Genomic DNA, 21,025 nt, shown 5'->3' with positions numbered 1-21,025 from the left:
GTGTACAATTCAGAATTTTTTCGCATATCCTGAGCTGTACAACTATCACAACTTTTAGAACATTTCATCTGCCCAAAGTTACCCAAATCCATTAGCAGTCAACTTTTCATTCCTCCCTCCTCCTGGAAACAAATTTACTTTCTACCTCTGTGAATTTGCCTATTCTGGACATTTCATAAAAGCAGAATCATACAGTATACGTTCTTTGGGGATGGGCTTTTTTCACATACGATAATGCTTCAAGGTTCATCTATGTTGTAACATGTATTGGTACTTCACTCCTTTTTATTGATGAATAATATTCCATTGTGTGAATATACATTTTTCTCACCATTCACCAGTTGATGAACATTTAGGATGTTTCCACTTTTTGGCTTTATGAGTAATGCTAAGAACCTTCAAGTGCAAGTATCTGTGTGAGCACACACTTTCAATTCTCTTATATAAAAACCTAGGAGTGGAATTGCTGGGTCATGCAGTAACTATGTTTAACATTTTGAGAAACTGACAAACTATTCTTCAAAGTTTTCATAATTTCACAACCCCACCAGAATTTATGAGAGATTTCATTACTCCATATCCTCAACATTTGTTAATGTCTATTTCAGCCATCCCAGGGGTTGTGAAGTGGCATCTCGTTGTGGTTTTATGTTTCCCCAGTAGCTGAAGACATTGCACATCTTTGACCGCACTTATTGGCCATTCCTTCATTTGGAGGAATGAATATTCGAATCCTTTGTGCATTTTCTTAATGGGCTATTTGTCTTTTTCTTGTTGAGTTGTAAGAGTTCTTGATATATTCTGGATATAAATGCCTGATCAGATATATAACCTGCAAATACTTTCTCCCAATCCAATGTGTTGTCTTTTCACTCTCTTGATGGACACCTTCAAGCATAAAAGTTTTTAATTTTGATGAAATTCAATTTATCTACTTTTTTCTTTTGTCACTTGAGCTTTTGGTGTCATATCTAAGAAACAACTGTCTAATCCAAAAGCCATGAAGATTTATAGCTACAGTTTCTTCTGAAAGTTTTATACTTTAAGATCATACCTTTGGGTCTATGATCCATTTTGATTTAATATTTGTATATGGCCTGAAGTAGGAATCAAAACTCATTCTTTTGTATGGATCATTTAGTTATTCCAGTACCATTTGGTGAAATTACTTCTTTCCCTGTGTAACTGTTTTGGCACCCTTGTCAAAAATCAAATTAGGGCCGATAAGTGTAAGATTGTATTTCTCGACTCTCAATTCTATTTCATTAACGTGTATTGTCTAGACCTACATCAGTAAACCTACTGCCTTCATTATTGCAGCTTTGTAGTAAACATCAAAACAAAAAGTGCAAGTCCTCCAACGGTACAGACTGAATTGCATTCCCCTAAAATTGGTATGTAATTCCCTAAACCCCCAACGTGACTATTTTGGAGGTAGGGACCTTAAGGAGAAAATTAAGGTTAATGAGGTTGCTATGCACTGAATTGTTCCCCTCAAAATTCATGTTGAAACCCAAACTCCCAACATTTGGAGTAGGGCCTCTGGGAGATAATTAGGTTTAGATGAGGTAAATGAGGGTGGGACTCTCATGATGGGATTAGTGCCCTTATAGGAAGATATCAGAGAGTTAGCTTGCTCTGGCTCTGGCTCTGGCTCTGGCTCTCTCTTTCCTTCCCGGCTGTGTCAGAACACAATGAGAAGGCCAGGAAGTGTTCTCACCAGAACCCCACCAAAGCTGTCATCCCAATCTCAGACTTCCAGCCTCTAGAACTATGAGGAAATAAATTTCTGTCATTTCAGTCACCCTGTCTATAGCATTTTGTTATTGCAGCCCCAGCTAAGACAGAGTTGTGAGGGCGGAGCCCTACCCTAATAGGACTGGTATTCATCTAAGAGGAAGAGCCACCAAGAGTGTGCATGAATAGAGGGAAAGCCATGTGTGGACACAATGAGAAGGCTGCAAGTCAATGAGATGGGTCCCACCAGAAATTCACCTTGCCTATTCCATGATCTGGGACTTCCAGCTTCCAGAAGCGTGAGAAAATAGATTTATGTTGTTTAAGCTGCCAGGTCTGTAGTATTTTGTTATGGCAGCCCTAACAGACTAATTAATCCAGTTTTGTTCTTTTTCAAGACTGTTTGATTATTCTGGGTACCTTGCATTTCATATGAATTTTAGGATCTGCTTTTCAATTAAAAAAAAAAAAGAATAAATAAATAAATGCCAGTTGGGATTTTGATAGGGATTGCACTTAATCCGCAGATCAACCTGGGGAATGGGGAATATTGCCATCTTAACCGTATCAAGTCATCTGACCCATGAGCATGAGATTTTTTTCACTTGTCTTCTTGAGTTTCTTTTAACTATATTAACTTTCAATGTTCATCTTAAAGTTCTTTTGTTAAATTTATTCCCAAGTATTTTATTCTTTTTGATATTATTATAAGTGAATCATTTTTTTAATTTTGGTATTGTTCACTGTCAGTGTCTAAAATATAATTGATTTTTGTATTTTGATCATATATTCTGCAACTTCCTGAACTTATTAGTTCTAATGGGTTTCTAATGATTTCCTTAGAATTTTACAAATACAAAACCATATCATCTGCCAGTGAATATAGTTTTATTTCTTCATTTTTAATCTGAATGTCTTTTACTTCTTTTTCTTGCCTATTTTCCCTTCCCTATTGAAGTCAGAACCTTCAATACAATGTTGAATAGAAATGGCAAGAAAGGACATTCTTGTCTTGTTCCTGACCTAAGGTGGGGAAGCATTAGTCTCTTGCCATTAAGTATGTTAGCTGTAAGCTTTATCAAGTCAAAGAAATTCCCTGCTAGTCCTACTTTGGTTTTGGTTTTGGTTTTCTTTATGTTGGATATTGTCACTTTTTTTTTTTTCTTTTTTGACTGTGATGATCATGTGGGTTTTGTCCTTTATTCTACTAATATAGTGTATTACATTTAATGATTTTTTTTTTAAAGATTGTATCTATTTATTTGACAGAGAGATCACAAGTAGGCAGAAAGGCAGGCAGAGAGAGGGGGACAGGCTCCCTGCTGAGCAGAGAGCCCAACGCCCGGCTGGATCCCAGGACCCTGAGATCATGACCCGAGGCGAAGGCAGAGGCTTAACCCACTGAGCCACCCAGGCGCCCCCATTGAATGATTTTCATATGTTCAATCAACCTTGTATAAATCTTACCTAGTCATGGCATTTAATTGTTTTAAAATTGTTTTTATATGTTGCTGGATTTGTTTCACTAAATTACTTTGGTTTTGTTGAGGATTTTTATGTCTATATTCATAGACAAAATGAACACAGACACAGTGAACATAAATATTGCCCTGTAGGTTTCTTGTGAAGTTCTTTGTCTGGACTTGGTTATGAAAGTAATAATGGCCTGTTGGACTGAGTTGTGAAGTATTCTCTCCTCCTCTATTTTTTGAAATACTTTATGAAGGATTGATGTTAATTCTACTGTAAACATTTGGCAGAATTTACCACTGAAGCCATCTGGGCCTGAGCTTTACTTTGTGGGTAGATTTTTTTTTATTGCTAATTCAATCTCTTTCCTTGTTATAGGTTTATTCAGATTTTTTATTCTTACTTGAGTCAGTTGCAATGATTTATGACTTTCTAGTCACAATTGTCCATTTCACTTAGGTTAACTAATTTGTTGGCATAAAATGTCCATACTATGAACCCTTTTCATTTTGTAAGGTCAGTAGTAATGCTATCAGTTTCACTTCTGAATGTAATAATTTTAATCTTTTTTCTTGGTCAGTCTAGTTAAACTTCACTGATCTTTTCAAAGAAAGAACTTTTCATTCTGTTGATTGTCTGTTTTTCTATTCTCTATTTCATTCATTCGGTTCTATTCTTTAGCATTTCCTTGCTTCTGTTTGTCTTTAGTTTGTTTTCTTTGCCCTAATACTTAAGGTGGAAAGTTAGGTTATTGATTTTTTTTTTTTTTTTAATTTGACAGAGAGACACAGCAAGAGAAGGAACACAAGGAGGGGGAGTGGGAAAGAGAGAAGCAGCCTTCCTGATGATCAGGAAGCCCAATGCGGGGCTCGATCTCAGGGCCCTGGGATCATGACCTGAGCTGAAGGCAGATGCTTAACAACTGAGCCACCCAGGCACCCTGAGATCAATCCTTTTTTTAATATGGATATTTAGGGGCGCCTGGGTGGCTCAGTGGGTTGGGCCGCTGCCTTCGGCTCGGGTCGTGATCTCGGGGTCCTGGGATCGAGTCCCGTATCGGGCTCTCTGCTCGGCAGGGAGCCTGCTTCCCTCTCTCTCTCTCTCTGCCTGCCTCTCCGTCTACTTGTGATCTCTCTCTGTCAAATAAATAAATAAAATCTTTAAAAAAAAAAAATATGGATATTTATAGTTATAAAATCTCCTTTATTCATTGCTTTAACCGCACCCAATGAGTTTTGGTATGTTATGTTTTTGTTTTCATTTAACTTGAAGTATGTTCTAATTTCTCTTGTGATTTCTTCTTTCACTCATTGGTTATTTAGGAATGTTTTGTTTAATATCCACTTTTTATGAATTGTCAAATTTCTGTTATTGACTTTTAATTTCATTCACTGTACAGTCCATTGTATTATTTCAATCCTCTTGCATTTATTAAGGTTGCTTTTATGACCTAGCATACGGTCTGTCAAGAGAGTGTTCCATGTGTACTTGAAAAAGATGTATATTCTCCTTTGAGAGTCTCATAGATGTCTTTTAGTTCTAGTTAGTTTATAGTTTTGTTCAAATTTTCTATCTCCTTTTTGATCTCTGTGGTTATTCTATCCATCATTAAAAGTGGGGTATTGAAATCTCCAACTATTATTAGATATTAATAAAATTATCTATTTCCCCCTTCATTCTGCTAGTTCTGTTTGATGTATTTTAGGGTTCTGTTATTAGGAGTATACACACACACACACACACACACACACACACACACACAGGTTCTTAGATGTAAGTTTATAATTGTTATATATTCCAGATGGATTGACCCTTTTATTATGATAAAATATCATTCCTTGTCTTTATTTTTATCTCAAAGTCTATTTTGTCTGATTCTACTGCAGTCACTTCAGCTATTTTTTGAATACTATTTGTAATAGTGTCTTTTTTTCCATCTGTTTGTATCTTTAACATGTTTCAAACAGACAGCATAGAGTCAGAGCATGGTTTGGTTTTGTTTTTTTTTTTTTCATTCTTTCTGCCTACTTCTGCCTTCTGATTGAAGTGCTTAATCTATGTTTAATGATTTAAATATAATGTCTGCCATTTTGATATTTGTTTTCTATGTATCTTATGTCTTTTTGTCCCTCTATTCCTCCATTACTGCCTTCATACATGTTAAACAGATACTTCTAGTGTACCAATTTTAGTTCCTTTGAGGTTTCTTTTACCATATTTTTAAAGTTATTTTCTTGATGGTTATCCTGGGGATTGCAGTAGTCCCCCCTTTATCCACAGGTTCGCTTTCCCCCCTTTCAGTTCCCACAGTCAACCACAGTCAGGAAGCAGATTGTCCTCCTTCTGACACACCATCAGAATGTCAGTAGTAGCCTAACAATACATCATAATGCCTGTAATTCACCTCACCTCATTGCACCGTGCAGTCATTTCATTATCTCATATCATCACAAGAAGAAGATAAGTACAGTACAATAAGATATCTTGAGAGAGAGAGAGATACCACATTCACATAAGTTTTATTATGGTATATTGTTATAATTATTCTATTTTATTATTAGTTATTTTTATGAATCTATTACTGTGCCTCATTTATAAGTGAAACTTTATCATAGGTATGGATGTATAGGAAAAACATAGCATATATATTGAGTTCAGTACTATGTGCAATTTCAGGCATCCACTATGGGCCTTGGACCACATTCCCTGCAGATAAAAGGGAGACTTACTGTAAAATTAACATCTTAACATAACTATGGATTCTGTTTTGCTTCATGGCTCATCTTGGAATTTGTATAGTCTAGTCAAATTAACTCCAGAAAAATTCAACTTGCAAACACTGTGGAGGTACACATTGGGATGTTGCTATTATAAAAAGCACCTGCCTCTGGTATGAACACTTACCTTGTCTAACAGTACATTCTGCCACAACCTAAAGATACTGAGGTAACTTCTATCTCTGGCACCAAAAGATGTAAAGAAAAACTGCAAAGAAAAATGGTGAGATAATTTCAGTGTCATTAAAAAAAGTGGGGGTGGGTGACAGTATCTGTCATGAAGATCTGTTGGCACCTGCTATGATTAAAGCAAACTAATAGGACACCATTCCCTATTTCATATATTATTTTTGTTTCACTCTTTGCTACAATAGAATAAAAATAGGTAATTGGAGCTTGAACAAGGTGTCTTTAAAAACTATCTTACAGGGGCATGTGGGTGGCTCAGCCTGTTAAATCTGATCTTAGGGTCCTGAGGTAGAACCCCACACTGGGCTCCATTCTCAGCATGAAGTGTGCTTAGAGTCTCTCCTCCTTCTGCACCCCCATACAGGCACATGCTCTCTAATAAAATAAATAAAATTTTTAAAAACTTTATCTTACAGGAAATACAATTTTATCAATATTTACTCAGAAAAGGAGCTTGAAATAGGTAAATATTTATCTACACATAGTTTATTACAATAATCTTAAAAACTTAGGAAAAAGATTAAAACTATATTTATTCTGAACTTTCCAAAGAGGCATGATTTGATGTCCACATGAGCCAAGTATACATAAAGCATTAAAAAAAAAAAAATGCAAGTGGGGGCCCCTAAGTGTCTCAGTCAGTTAAATGAGTGATCAGTTAAATCAGTCAGTTAAAATGGTTTTGGCTCAGATTAAGATCTTATGAGTCATGGGCTCCATGCTCAGCAGGGCATCCGCTTGAAGATTCTCTCTCTGCCCCTCCCCCTACTCGTGCACACACTTCCTCTCTCTCTAAAAATAAATAAATGAATAAATCTTTCAAAAATTCAAGTGGATTTCAGAGATCAACTTATTTTAAGGATCTTAATTTCAAATCATATCTTTCATAGTCTTCTAAAAAAAATCCAGAAATGCTTAATTTCTACTAATTATAGATGTAAAACACCATGTTAAAACTTAACTTTGCTTTGAATGCTATAGAAAAAAAATAGCATGTTTCAATCTATAATTCTATGTTTGCTTTTAGCCCCATCTCTTCCTCTGCATTTAACTGATTTTGCAAAGTCACGTTTTAAAATAGGCTTTTATGAGAAAATCTGACAAGTGACAGCACTAAATGCAGTCTCTCAGTGTATCATCCTTCCGACCCCATAGTTAGTGACTTTTCATGACTGAGTAGTTATTTTTAAGGATGAGAAAGCTCAGTTATATGTTTGATTTGCTAAGAAAAAAAAAAAAAAAGTCAAACAAATAATATTTTGGGAATTTACACTTTTCATAGGAAAATTTTAAAGTGCTATTTTCCAGTTAATAAATTGAAATGTTGCTATGTAATATTCTCCATGAAGCAAAACTTTTCATAACAAGACTATATTGAGGAGATTTTCCAAATAGAATTATATACATAATATGTGGCCTAATGATAACTACTTAATGATAACTATTTATCCTCTATTTCCTTTCCTTAGACCAAACTGTTTTGCTTTCTTGCATTATCATAATCTTATATCATAACTACTTATCCTCTATTTCCTTTCCTTAGACCAAACTGTTTTGCTTTCTTGCATTATCATAATCTTATATCATTTTGTTCAGATATATAGATAAGAAAAATCTCCTAGTCCATTTGGTTCCCACTTCTTTTTTTTTTAGAACTATTTTTTCTATTTATTTGAAGCACAGTGAAAAAAAAATGATACATTTTGAAAATTCAGTGGCACAAGGTACACTGCCATAACTTGAGGGATATTATACAATTTTTAAAAAAAGGAAACAAAAAGAAAAAAATTTCCATTTAAATCACTGCATTGCATAATTTTACCTGCCCAAACAGACCATTTACAAATATTAGGTCAATAAACTGCTAACATTCATAAAAAGGTAACTTTCTTACTGAAATGCAAGAATTTAAAAGATTGGTATCTAAATAAGAAAAGATAAAACTATAGTTCCCACTTCTTAAACTAAATAATTTATCAATTCTATCCACTCTTGTATATAATCTACCACTTAGTCCTATGACTTTGGGTTATTTTTCTTTTTCTTTTTTTTTTTTTAAGATTTATTTATTTATTTATTTGACAGACAGAGATCACAAGTAGGCAGAGAAGCAGGCAGAGAGAGAAGAGGAAGCAGGCTCCCTGCTGAGCAGAGAGCCTGTTGCGGGGCTGGATCCCAGGATGCTGGGATCATGACCTAAGCTGAAGGCAAAGGCTTTAACCCACTGAGCCACCCAGGTGCCCCTTGGGTTCTTTTTCTTTTGCTTAATTTCCTCATCTGATAAAAATGAGAATAAAATATAGTAACAAATTTTTGTGAGAATTAAATGAGAAAATATCTATACAAAACTTAAAACAGTGCTAAAACAAGTATGTTCAACAAATGCTAGTTGTTATCATTATTAAAATTAAAATGCTTGACCCTGAAATGTCACTATAGATGTGAGAAACAGCCATACATTGGGCTTAAGAAGGCACAGTCAGGCTGTCCATGGCACCATTGTTAATAATAACAAAATACTGGAAATGAACTAATGGTCAAGGGAACCATGGTAAATTCATTCTATGTAATACTACACAGCACATGAATAAACAGAAATAGCTCCATCTAGATGTGCTATGACTCCAAGAGATATTAACTTTTTAAGAAAGAACTGAAAACCAACATGTATAAAGTAGCATTTGCTTCAAAAACAAAGCAAAACTATATATATACACATATATATGTATATCTATATATATAGACACACAAAGATACATATATGCGTGTGTCTATATGTGTATTTATAGATATAGATATTTATACACACAAAGGGAAAAAGTCTGAAAAGATACATATCAAACTAATAACAGTGTTTGCCTCTAGAAAAGCAATGGGATTAGGGATTATAGGCATGGAAGAAAGATGTTAGTTTAAGAACTGTTTTGTGACTTTGTTAGGGAATGCAATGTATTCATATATTGATTGTAAAATTAAAAATTTTTTTAGTTCTTTTTCCTTTCCTGAACAGTTCAGCCCTAAAGCTGTTGGTGGCACAGAGAAAGCCGGCATCCACAGTAGAGGTGAGGGCAGAAAAGAGCTGTAGTAGCCCAAAACAATGTCAAAACCAGAAAAGTTGAGGAGGTTGTCCACATGGAAGGATATAATTCTATTTGGAAAATCTCCTTGATACATTCAGAGCCCAAGTAAGTAAGAAGGGCCTCCATGTATGAGGGTATACATGCTAGACTATATATATATATATATATAGTCTATATATATATATATATAGACTATATATATATATATATAGGCCTATATATATATATCTGGAGTGATGAGGCTTCAGAGTGACAACTTACCCTCAAATAGTTCAGAGGGGAAAGTTTTTTGTATTGTACTGGGAAGTATTCTGTAAGCATAAGATTATTTAAAACAAAAATAAAATGTAAAGTACATTTGAAAGAAACTACAAGATTTAAAATTATCATTATAATGATTCAATGTTATAATAATGTTTCTCTCCCCTGCTTCTCCCCTTTCTTTTTTTCTTTCATTGATTCCCTTCCTCCCTTCCTTCTCCTTCCCTCTCCTTCTTCTCCATGTTTGCCTTCTTTTCCTCCCTTCTTCCTTTTTCTTTCTCAGCATTATGCTTCTAATGTCACACACAGAGCCCTAATCAATCTTCCAGGTGGGATCAGAAAGATTCTTCATATATCCCCACTAAAAAGTAGCAGATATTGTAGGTAAATAATAAAAATGATGACAGTTAAAGATAACTACCATCCTAAAAAAATATTATAGTGATTATAGAGAGATTATAACAAAGATTATAAATCTCTCTGTTCACCAGAACAATTTGTTTTTATTAGTTGCTTCTGTGCAGGTATTATTGACTAAATAATATCATGAAATTATTAGGGTATTCAGAAATAATGATGTTTTACTAATGCTTTCCTTACCTACCTCTTATAATGAAGAAGTGAAAAATGTGGGAAAAAGTTCTCTGTGAACTATAAAGCACAAAAAATGTCAGCAGAGTTAATAAAAAAATGTTGATTACATGTTGAAAAAAATGTTAGCAGTCATTTAATTAGCAAAAAGTATTTAACTATACAGAAATTTAGTATTAAATACGATGTATCTCTACTACAAATTCCTAACTCCAAGAAAAATTACCAACACTGATGTATCAGTATGATGCAGATTTTCTCCACATTATATAATAAAGCAAAGGCAGAAAAGCTTTTCACCTTTTCACCCTCTGTAACAATCTGGATAGCATTTGGGATGAGTCGAGCAGTTTTCTCCTTAGTCATGAAGGTTATGTTCTTTAATGCAATACAAATCTAAACACACAAAAGAATGAAAAATTATTATATGGATTTTTCAGAAACATGTACAGCACAAAATACCAAGTATTACATCAACCTAATCCAGAATATTCCACTGAAGAACATGAAGGAGTTAATAATAATAAGTACATGCTTTCATTCTCTGAAAAAAACAGGGTAAGCAGTCAGACATTCTCCCCCGTCAATAATTTCCTCCACAGCTCTTATCTCTAAGTTTAGGACAGAGTGCGAAAAGACATGTGGGTGTTCATGTTCCATATTAACACATACACACACAAACAAAATTCAGACAGTCTGTCACATAAGACATGATTTTGGCAGTCAAATGGATGTATGTTCAAGCTTTTTTCAACCTGAAATCTCTTTCTCAAACTGTATTAAATATGTACAAATGGAGCTCAATGTACTAAGAAAATAGATTACATATTTCAACAGTATATAAATTGTATATATATCTATTACATGCAATACAAGTACAATATACAAATATATATAAATTTACTTTGGAATCTAAAGTATATTATTTTTAGGAAAACTGCATATATTTCTACCTATGCAATTATTTGTATCAACAAATCAAATCCAAATACATCTTACTGTAGTTTCCCATCTGAAGATGTTGCTATAGAAACACAGCCAGTTTTCTGAAAGATATAGACGTCCCTGAAGCAAAATGTCCCTCTGAAGAGCACAAGCATAATCTAGACACACAAGAATAAGGAACAGCTTATTCACAAAAATCTGGCAACTTTATAATCTCATCCTACTTTAACACACGAAAAGTCATCACTCTTTGTTCATTAGTTTGTTTGTTCATTCAATCACTCACTGATTCAGATACTTTGGGCACCATACACCAGATATTTTGCTGGAACTAGCATTACCAAACATGGGCCTTGCCCTCATGGAACAGTCTAGAAGGGAAGGTATACAATAAACAAACAAATACAAAATAAGTATAATGATCAAAGTGTAGAGAAAGCTATGAGAGACTATAACAAAGAGGACACAGGTATGAGGGGATTGGGTAGGGAGAGTGTATATCAGAAAAAGTAGTTTTTAAACTAAGAACTAAAGGTCAATAAATGATCAGCTGGACTATGAGGAAAGAGCATGTGCGAAGACCCTGTGGTAGAAAGAAAAAGCACACCTGAGCAACTATACAAAGAACTTTGGGCTAGAGAAGCTGGAGAAACTAGATCATGTAAGGTTCACAGGCTATGGTAGACTGTGAACTTTACAAGAAGCCACTGATGAGGTGTTTTGTTTTGTTTTGCCATTGATGAGTTTCAAGCAGAAGGGGCCCAATCAGATGTGTATTATTTAAGACTACTTTTTTCACACTATGAGAATAGATTCATATAAATGAGTTGAAAGTCCAGGGGCAAACTGATGGTGGCTCAGACCTAGAAATGACACCATTAAGAGAAAGAAATAGTTTTATGTAACTACTTTACTCAAGTAAATATACTTGAGATATTTAAGAGGTAATACTGATGGGAGAGTGGTGATTAGACATTGGAAAAGGGTGAGGAAGGGGACAATAATTACTCCAAAAATTGTGTACATTTTAAGTTAGTTTCAAAGTTGATCCTCTCTGCCTCAGCACTAAAATCCAGCAAAATCAGGGGTGTTCTGGTAAATGCCACTATCCACCAGTAAGTTAATACCATGATTTAGATTTGGCTCTTTGGCTAATGTAGATAGTATGGCTAAATTATCAATAATTCAAGATATAAAGGGGTGCTGTTGATGGAGTTTGGGGATATAGGTGAGGTTTGGTGGGGTGAGCTCTGAAGTTGACAAACAAAAAAGAATTCTTGAGACATCTCTGGTGCAAAATGGTTTAATAAAGCACAGGTACAGGACCGTGGGCAGAAAGACCAGCTGTACTGCGGTTGTAAGGGATGGCTGATTATATACTCAGGAGTAGGGGGAAGTAAGGGAAAGCATTTCAAAAAAACTTTCATATGCTGAAGAGGACCCACCTACAAGATACCTACAAAATACTAGAGGCCATGACCTGGTCAAGTTAAGGTTGTTTTCCCCTCTAGCTGGGTATTAACATTAAGACAGTTGGGAGATGCCTGGAAGAACGTCACACGTGTCCCACCCCAGGAGTGGGAAGGGGGGGGGGGGCTTGCCCGGGTGTCAGCTTGTGCTTTGTCTTCAGCCAGCCTTCTGCTCCCTCATCGCTGTGAGATTTAGTTTAACTGATAAATTTAAAAATTATATAAAGTGATCAACAATTTTAGGAAAACATCATTGAGGTATAAACCTCAAAATATTTAAATTTAATCATGTTAAATTCCTAAGCAAATACTAAAAATTGAGCAAAGTAATTCAGTCTTGCAAAATGTTTCCTTCAGCAGAACAAAACTGAGATGCCCCCAAACAAAAGTCCTAGTAAATAATTAAGTAGATTAAGTTACTCATTATGGGTATGCATCTCTAAAACAGGGATTGGGCTCAAGGTCACCTTGAGGTGTCCTGAAATTTTTATCTAAGCCACTGAATCATTTTATTAATTTAGTGCTTCTTGCATTTTAGATCAGAAATACTTGGCACACTTATTAAAACACAGATTGCTAGGCCCCTCCCCAGAGTTTCTGATTAAATATGTCTGGAGCAGGGTAAAGACTTTCAAGTCTAACATGATCCCAGGTAACACCAACACTGCTAGCCTGTGGACCACACTATGAGAACCACTGCACCATTTTACATTAACTATGTTCAAAGCTATAGCAACCAACCAGATTATTTTAACTGAAGACTATTTGACATAGATTGACAGACTTTTTTCAGTGTTTTAAAAAAGGATTTTCCTGGGGCACCTGGCTGGCTCAGTCAGTTAAGCATCTGACTCTTGATTTCAGGTCAGGTTATGGTCTCAGCGTGGTGGGATAGAGCCCCAAGTCCCATCCTGCTCCAAATTCAGCAAGGAGTCTGCTGAAGATTGTCTTTCTCCCTCTCCTTCTATTCCTTCCCCCAACCTTTAGGATAGAGGTGAAAAAGGGGAGGGGGGTGGGAATCCCAAAACAGATATATTTTATTGGAATAAACTATACCTCAATAAAAATTTTTTTATAAAATGGCTTTCTAGCAATATGGCCCACGCAAGAAATGAAAAAAAAAAATTTTAAGCCAGGGGATTTTACTTTTATTTTTTTACTCTCAATTTCCCTACTGATAAGCAAACGTGTAATTATCATATCAGAAGGCAATATTCTACCTGATTGAGTCAAATAACTATCTGATTCATCTAGAATGGAATAAGAAAATGTTTATCAAAAATTGGTCTATGAAAAAAAAATTGGCCTGTGGATTTTATAACTTTATAATTAGTGACTAGAAAGATAGAATAAAATTAAGTAAATTAACCAAGCAACATAGATCACTTTGATATGTGTGTTAACATCAACTAACTAGTTATTACATAATCAATTTTGGAACAATTGAATGGCTCCAATTCTTAAAGATTTATTAACTATAACACAACAAAGGTTAGAGTGGAAATATGTACCAAGTGTTATGGAAATACAGATGGAGTGAATAAGCACCATATACATCTAGAGTAAGATTGCACAATAAATAAACAAGATGTCCTATTTATAGTTTTATCAAAGGATTTAGACATCATCTATCCATAAGGGAGATAACATTGAATTCAAAGAATGTGTTCTTAAACAATCATGTCAGGAAATATACATCCCAAAGTTTTTTTTTTTTTTTTCCAAAATATCCTTATCTAGCAGCAATCAGCTATGGGAACACAATAATGCTAACATTGCCTTAAAAAAGACTCTCCAGAACAACATTTTTAGGATTGCTTTCAGATTTAATATTTAAATTATAAAAGAAACCATTCTTGGGCACCTGGGTGGCTCAGTGGGTTGAGCCTCTGCCTTCGGCTCAGGTCATGATCTCAGGGTCCTGGGATCGAGCCCCACATCGGGCTCTCTGCTCAGCAGGGAGCCTGCTTCCTCCTCTCTCTCTGCCTGCCTCTCTGCCTACTTGTGATCTCTGTCAAATAAATAAAGTCTTAAAAAAAAAAAAAAAGAAAAACCATTCTCCTTTTTCATTTTTTATTTTCTTTAGAGAGTGAGTGAGCAGGGAGAGGTAGAGGAGAAGAAGAGAGAGAATTCCAAGCAGGCTTCACACCCAGTGTGGAGCTAGAGGTGGGGCTTGATCCTACAACCCCAAGACCATGACTTGAGCCAAATCAAGAGTTAGACACTCAACCAACTGAGCCACCCAGGGGCCACAACCAATCTCCTTTTTTATACTTTACATTTTTTTGTGTTGTTTGCTTTTTACTGAGACAACTGTAAAGGTAAATACAAATTGAAAAAGAAAAAAATTAATTTTCCCTGGTGCAAAAAGGGGAAAAAAGACTCCTTCACGTCTCTTTGATTATTTTCTGTACAAAATTTGTAAATTCTTTCTTGCTCCTTTCAGATATATGTGAATCTTTTTAAAAGTGAAATAAGCCCCTGGCCAGTTTCACAACTCAGGAATGTTTTCTTAAGGACCTAGCAGTCACCTCTTTAAAATGTAAACATCAAGAGAGATAGCACCCTTTCTCTCCGTTTCTGTGATATGGTAGAAGTTTAACTTCAGTGGGCACCTCGCTCCAAGTTGTAAAACTAACTCTTGTCATAAAGATGTAAATTTATTTTTCCTTTTCATAAAGCCAGTTAGTTAAAAGAGAGAGTAGCCCCAATTATCAGGTGAATTTATGATGAACTGCGTGCGATAAACAGTACTATCAGTCCTCTTGAAGACTAATTATCATTTATCTTTAGAGCATTTGTAAAGGGTTGCAACTCTTTGGTTATTTAAAAAGGTGAGATTTCTGTCTTTCCTCACAATCTCTTTTACAGATTACCTGTGACGCAAGTCCCATTCCAGTTGAATGCTTTTTCAATAATAAAACTGTTTTCTTTCTTTTCTACTTTTGTGGAGTTTTCTGGATGGGTAGGATATTTTCTTTTTTAATTATATTTCCCCAACATAACATTTTCTTTGGCCAGGATTAAGCAAGAAAAAAAGAAGGCACAAATGAATATTAGGAGTGAAAATGTGGATTCCAGCTAAAGCAAACGTTTTTAGAAATGTTCTAGGGATAGTTAGTTGTCCTAATCAGGGATTCACACGTGGCTAACGTCAGCTAACAATTAGGACTTTAATTAGGACTATACTCCTTCAGTGGCTACTGTAAGCCCTTCTGTTACCTTTATTAACTGTTTAAAAAGAAATGTTTGGCTAATCAGCATAATCACATTAGAAAAGGGATTTCATTAGTGAAATTAGTGGCTTGTTTATATTGGATGCTACACATGGGGTCACACTGGTGAAATCAGTTGTATAAATATACATAGATTGGTTAAAATCTTTTAGAGATCCTCTTCATCATCATTATTATAAGTGCAGAGAATAAGAACCTAGTAAGCTTTCACCCTTAGGTATGGCACTCAAGTGTTATCCTACAACAGGACTTCTCAAAGTACATATAAATTACCTGGGAATACTACTGGAGGAAGAACTGTGTCTTCTCCCCGACACATTTAATTATTCAAGCATTTATAGCAATATAGACTGATGGATATTTATTTTATTCTTTAGGTTATAATCCAATATTGTCATTATTGATTTTATTATTGCTCAAATTATTCTGTCTTTGACCACTGGGACTTTTTTCAAGTTGGCTCCTTTTTTTTTTTTTTTTAAGCACTTATTTTCTGGCACTATAAACTACAAGATACTCCACAGTCACTTATCTTGTATTTTTCATTGTCCCAGCCCCAGAATGGACCATTTTCTCAAGGAGCTCTCATTCACCAGTTGAATGACATCTTGGGTATTCCCCAATTATTACTACAGATGCTATAAACAATCATGCACAGGACTTTTGGGAACACAGGTTTATAGTTCACTTCAGAAAACAATTAGGATTGGTTAAGCGTATGTGTAACTTTACAAGAAAATGCCAACTTGCCATCCAAAGCAGCTACTCCAGTTTGCACTCCCACCACTAACAGACGAGAGTCTGCTGAGCAGAGAGCCCTATGTGGGGCTTGATCCCAGAACCCTGGGATCATGACCTGAGCTGAAGGCAGAGGCATGAACCCACTGAGCCACCCAGGTGCCCCGGTTATATATTCTTTCAGAGAGTACCAGTCCTGTTTATCTTTAAAAAATCAGATATGGGATTATCAACTATTTTCTCTCGGTCTGTAGCTTAGTATCTTTATATGTTGTATTAATTCTACTTTGTAAAAGTCTGTATTTCCCAAATTTTAGAAAATGAACAGGTTTATTGTATCAGTGAGAGAACACTACAAAATGTAAATTTTTAAAAGCAAATTTACATACCTAGAAAAGTTATCTGAACAATTTTAACCAAAATTATATGTAGGTATTACGATTACCAATAATTTTCAATTTTTTTCTTTATATTTTTCTCTATAGCTTTAATGTTTTATAATGAGTATATATCACTGTATCATCAGACTTTCAAGATGGCAACAACAAGTATGATAAATTTCGTAAAGGTTTCTATGAAAAGTATTTAATTTCAAGTGACAAACTGGCAAGAAACATTTGCAACACACATGAAAAAGATCTAATTTTTTAAATATCTAACAAGCTACTACAAATTAAGAAAAAGACAAACAACCACCAGAAAAATGGGTAAGTTTATGAAGAGAAATGTTCACAGGAGAAGAAATACAAATGGTTTACAGACATATGAATAATGTTCAACCTCCTTTATAATTAAAGAAATGCATATTTAAACAAGGATGAAGTACCATTTCTACCTACCAAATTCTACTAAAGCACAGTTCCTGAGGTGTGGCAAACAGGTACTTACATACACTTAATGAAAATGCAAATTGGTGAAGCCTTTTGGAGTAAATTGGCAATAGGAAACTTTTTACATTATTTTTTGAAAGATTCTGTTTATTTATTTGACAGAAAGAGAGAGAGACAGTGAGAGGAAACACAATCAGGAGGAGAGGGAGAGGGAGAAGCAGATTCCCTGCTGAGCAGGGAGCCTAAGGTGGAGGACTCCCAGTCCCAGGACCCCAGGATCATGACCTGAGCTAAGGGCAGATGCCCAGTGACTGAGCCACCCAGGCGCCCTTGGCATCGGTAAACTTTTTATTTTTTTTTATTTTTTATTTATTTTTTTAAAAGATTTTATTTATTTATTTGACAGACAGAGATCACAAGTAGACAGAGAGGCAGGCAGAGAGAGAGGAAGGGAAGCAGGCTCCCCGCTGAGCAGAGAGGCCCATGCGGGACTCGATCCCAGGACCATGAGATCATGACCTGAGCCGAAGGCAGCGGCCTAACCCACTGAGCCACCCAGACGCCCTCGGTAAACTTTTTAAATGCTCATTACCTTTTTGCCACAACTTAACTTCGTAAAATTTATCCTACAATATGTGCGCACATATGTGCCAAAACAAATGTAAAAGTTTCAGTGTAATATTAGCAGAAATAGTAAAAGACAAGGAGCAAGCAAAATGTCCATCAATAAAGGATTTGTTAAATAAATTATGGTACAAAGTTCACTTAGTGGAATACCAGGCAGGCATTGAAAGAATGAAGTGGATCCTTAGGTAATGCTAATAAAAAGAGCTCAAAACAAGGTTCAAAGAGTAAGGTACTGTATGTTCTTAATTTAAATTCCGTTAGGGATATATGTACATGCCTCTTGAAATACCTGCAGAAAATGTTTGGAAATATACATAAAAAAATCACTAAAAGAGGTTATATAGGCCAGGAAAAATGTTGCAGTAGTCTTGGTCAGAAGGACCACTCACTTCCCATTATATGCCCTTATATAGCGTTTGAATATTTTGTCATAAGAATGCATTACTTTCAAAAGTTCTTAGAAGTTGTTTTAATTCATTATAATGATATTTAGGTACTAAGCTGAACTATCTAGAAATTCAGTTACATTTTATGGAATATTGCCCAATAGTATCAGAAATCAGAAATTTCTATGAATAAATGGTTTAAATGAAATACACACTAAAATTTTGATCACAAAAAATAGATATTAAGCTTATATAAAAAATAAAGCACTTTTTATAAGAAAAATGGCTAAATTTTTCCTCTTAAAGTCTATTTCAAATAAAATCTATCTGAAAGATTTCATGAGGGCACCTGGCTGGCTCAGCTGGAAAAGTATGTGACTCTTGATCTCAAGGTCATGAATTCGAGTCCCACATTGGGTATAGAGACTACTAAAACAATACATAAACAAACTTCTAAGAAATTAAAGTTTACATGAAAATAATATAGCCCTAATCGTGAGCTCTCTCTCTGTCCAATAAATAAATAAATAAAATCTTAAAAAAGGAAAGAAAATAATATAGCCCTAGAAAATTTTATAAAATTGCTTTATAATCTGTTAAGGAATACATTTTTCCAGGGAAAGGTAATATATATTGAACATCAAATTTAAAATTTTTCCTACAAAACCATATGAAACAAGCACCAGAAGAAATTGTCGATAACTTTCTTTTAGTTCTATTTTCTTAGCTAGTACTTTTTTATTTTATTTATTTTTTGGGGGGTTACAAAATGGTGGTTTTATTAAAGCATGAGGACAGGACACATGGAAACACTTAATATTTTTATGTGAGAAATCACTCCTCCCCAAATTACAACTTAGTTTTACATTGCCTAATATGACACTTATCTCCAAAAATATTTTCTATCTAGCACAAAGGCTTAAATATTCTACAAATATTGTCACTTGTCAGTTCTATTTTGATAATGAGGTAGTAAAATTTTTTTTACAACTTCCTGTCTTTTTTACCTGCTATCAGCTTCTCTGTATCAGGTAAATGTGTGAATTGTCTTTTGTATTCCTCATTCCTGTCTTTATAGGAGGAACTTGAAATCTGCAACAATAAAAAGATTAAATTTCAGTGTAATTATAATCTTCATTAGATTAACAGAAATGTAGTCTTCGAAAATAAATTTTAAATGGGCTGTAAATAACATGATTTTCATGCAATATTTTGTATGTTTTTATATGAAAAACCACATACATAAACATTTCAAAAATCACCAAAAGGAAGCTCCCAGCATGTTGGAGTAAGGAGTTTAACAAATTCTCTCTGCAAAAGCAAAGATACAGCTGGAAAAAAAATGTCAAAACATCATCTCAAATTACTGGAAACCCGCATACAATAAACTGAGAAGTATTTGTTCATGAAAATCTGCTGAACTTAGGAGCAGCAGAAGTCTGTGGCACCGTTTCCTTGACCAGTTCGCATTACTCTTCCTCCCCCATTCAACAAAGTCAATGTGACAGTTCTACAGGCCATGAAAACTAGCAGCTACGCAGACAGAGGTGGCTGAGTTGATTCAGAGTGCAGAGCAGAAAAGCTATGCCCCAAAGTAAAAAGGGAAATTCTGAAGCTGTCCACAAGAGTGTGAGGTTGCAGTCTCAACTGGGGCCAGAAACAAGCCCACTGGCAGATTAGCAGGGAACGTCACAGAGATCTTGGAGGAGAGACAACCATAAATGGGCTTGATAAACTTCCCATGTATTCCTAGCTAAACAGAAGTAGCATGCATGTGTAGCAGAGACTAGAGAACTCCCAAACTATCCACACATTTGTGGCTACAGAAATAAGTTTTCCTGAGGGAAAACATAAAAATTGAGACAAACTTGAAAATGTCCTGAATACTGATTGTGTTCCCCAACCTAATCACAAATCTCTCAACAGAAGGGAAAAATACTACTGACTCTGTGCATTTGAGCACAATTTCTTTTTTTTTATTATTATTATTTTATTAACCTATAATGCATTATTTGCCCCAGGGGTACAGGTCTGTGAATCATCAGGCTTACACACTTCACAGCACTCACCATAGCACATACCCTCCCCAATGGCCATAAAGCAGCCACCCTCTCCACACCCCTCCTCCCCCCAGCAACCCTCAGTTTGTTTTGTGAGATTAAGAGTCTCTTATGGTTTGTCTCCCTCCTGATCCAATCTTCTTTCATTTTTTTCCTTCCCTATCCCCAAACCTCCCCACTCTGCCTCTCAAATTCTTCATATCAGGGAGATCATATGATAATTGTCTTTCTCTGATTGACTTATTTCACTCAGCATAATACCCTCTAGTTCCATCATGTCATTGCAAATGGCAAGATTTTGTTTCTTTTGATGGCTGCAGAGTATTCCATTATATACATATATCACCTCTTCTTTATCCACTCATCTGTTGATGGACATCTAGGTTCTTTCCATAGCTTGGTTATTGTGGACATTGCTGCTACAAACATTCAGGTGCACGTGCCCCTTCAGATCACTACATTTGTATCTTTAAGATAAATACCCAGTAGTGTGATTGCTGGGTCATACTGTAGCTCTATTTTCAACTTTCTAAGGAAGCTCTGTGCTATTTTCCAGAGTGGCTACACTTGAGCACAATTTCTGATCAATCACTGACTGAAATAAGGGGTGAGCACTGGGAAGTCAGCCT

At 35.2% G+C, this 21,025-nt stretch overlaps 1 protein-coding gene across 2 annotated transcripts in view; it reads right to left on the bottom strand.

The window, feature by feature from the left end:
• The window catches only part of GRAMD1C (GRAM domain containing 1C), a 97,612-nt gene that overhangs the window by 48,034 nt on the left and 28,553 nt on the right, over positions 1–21,025 (bottom strand). Inside the window, exons 3-6 of one of the 2 annotated variants that reach the window (XM_032852244.1) lie at positions 19,344–19,428; positions 11,105–11,208; positions 10,406–10,501; positions 6,112–6,192 (exon numbers count right to left, since the gene is read on the bottom strand). In XM_032852244.1, the coding sequence (XP_032708135.1) occupies positions 6,112–6,192; positions 10,406–10,501; positions 11,105–11,208; positions 19,344–19,428 (366 nt within the window). The remainder of the gene's footprint in view (positions 1–6,111; positions 6,193–10,405; positions 10,502–11,104; positions 11,209–19,343; positions 19,429–21,025) is intronic. The other variant, XM_032852245.1, reaches the window with a different exon arrangement.

The sequence above is a fragment of the Lontra canadensis genome, unplaced genomic scaffold, assembly GCF_010015895.1.
Source record: "Lontra canadensis isolate GAN:19392208 unplaced genomic scaffold, GSC_riverotter_1.0 scaffold6, whole genome shotgun sequence".
NCBI classification, from domain to species: Eukaryota; Metazoa; Chordata; class Mammalia; order Carnivora; family Mustelidae; genus Lontra; species Lontra canadensis.
Note: the sequence above shows the minus strand (reverse complement) of the source record. Positions and strands in the feature narration are given on the sequence as shown.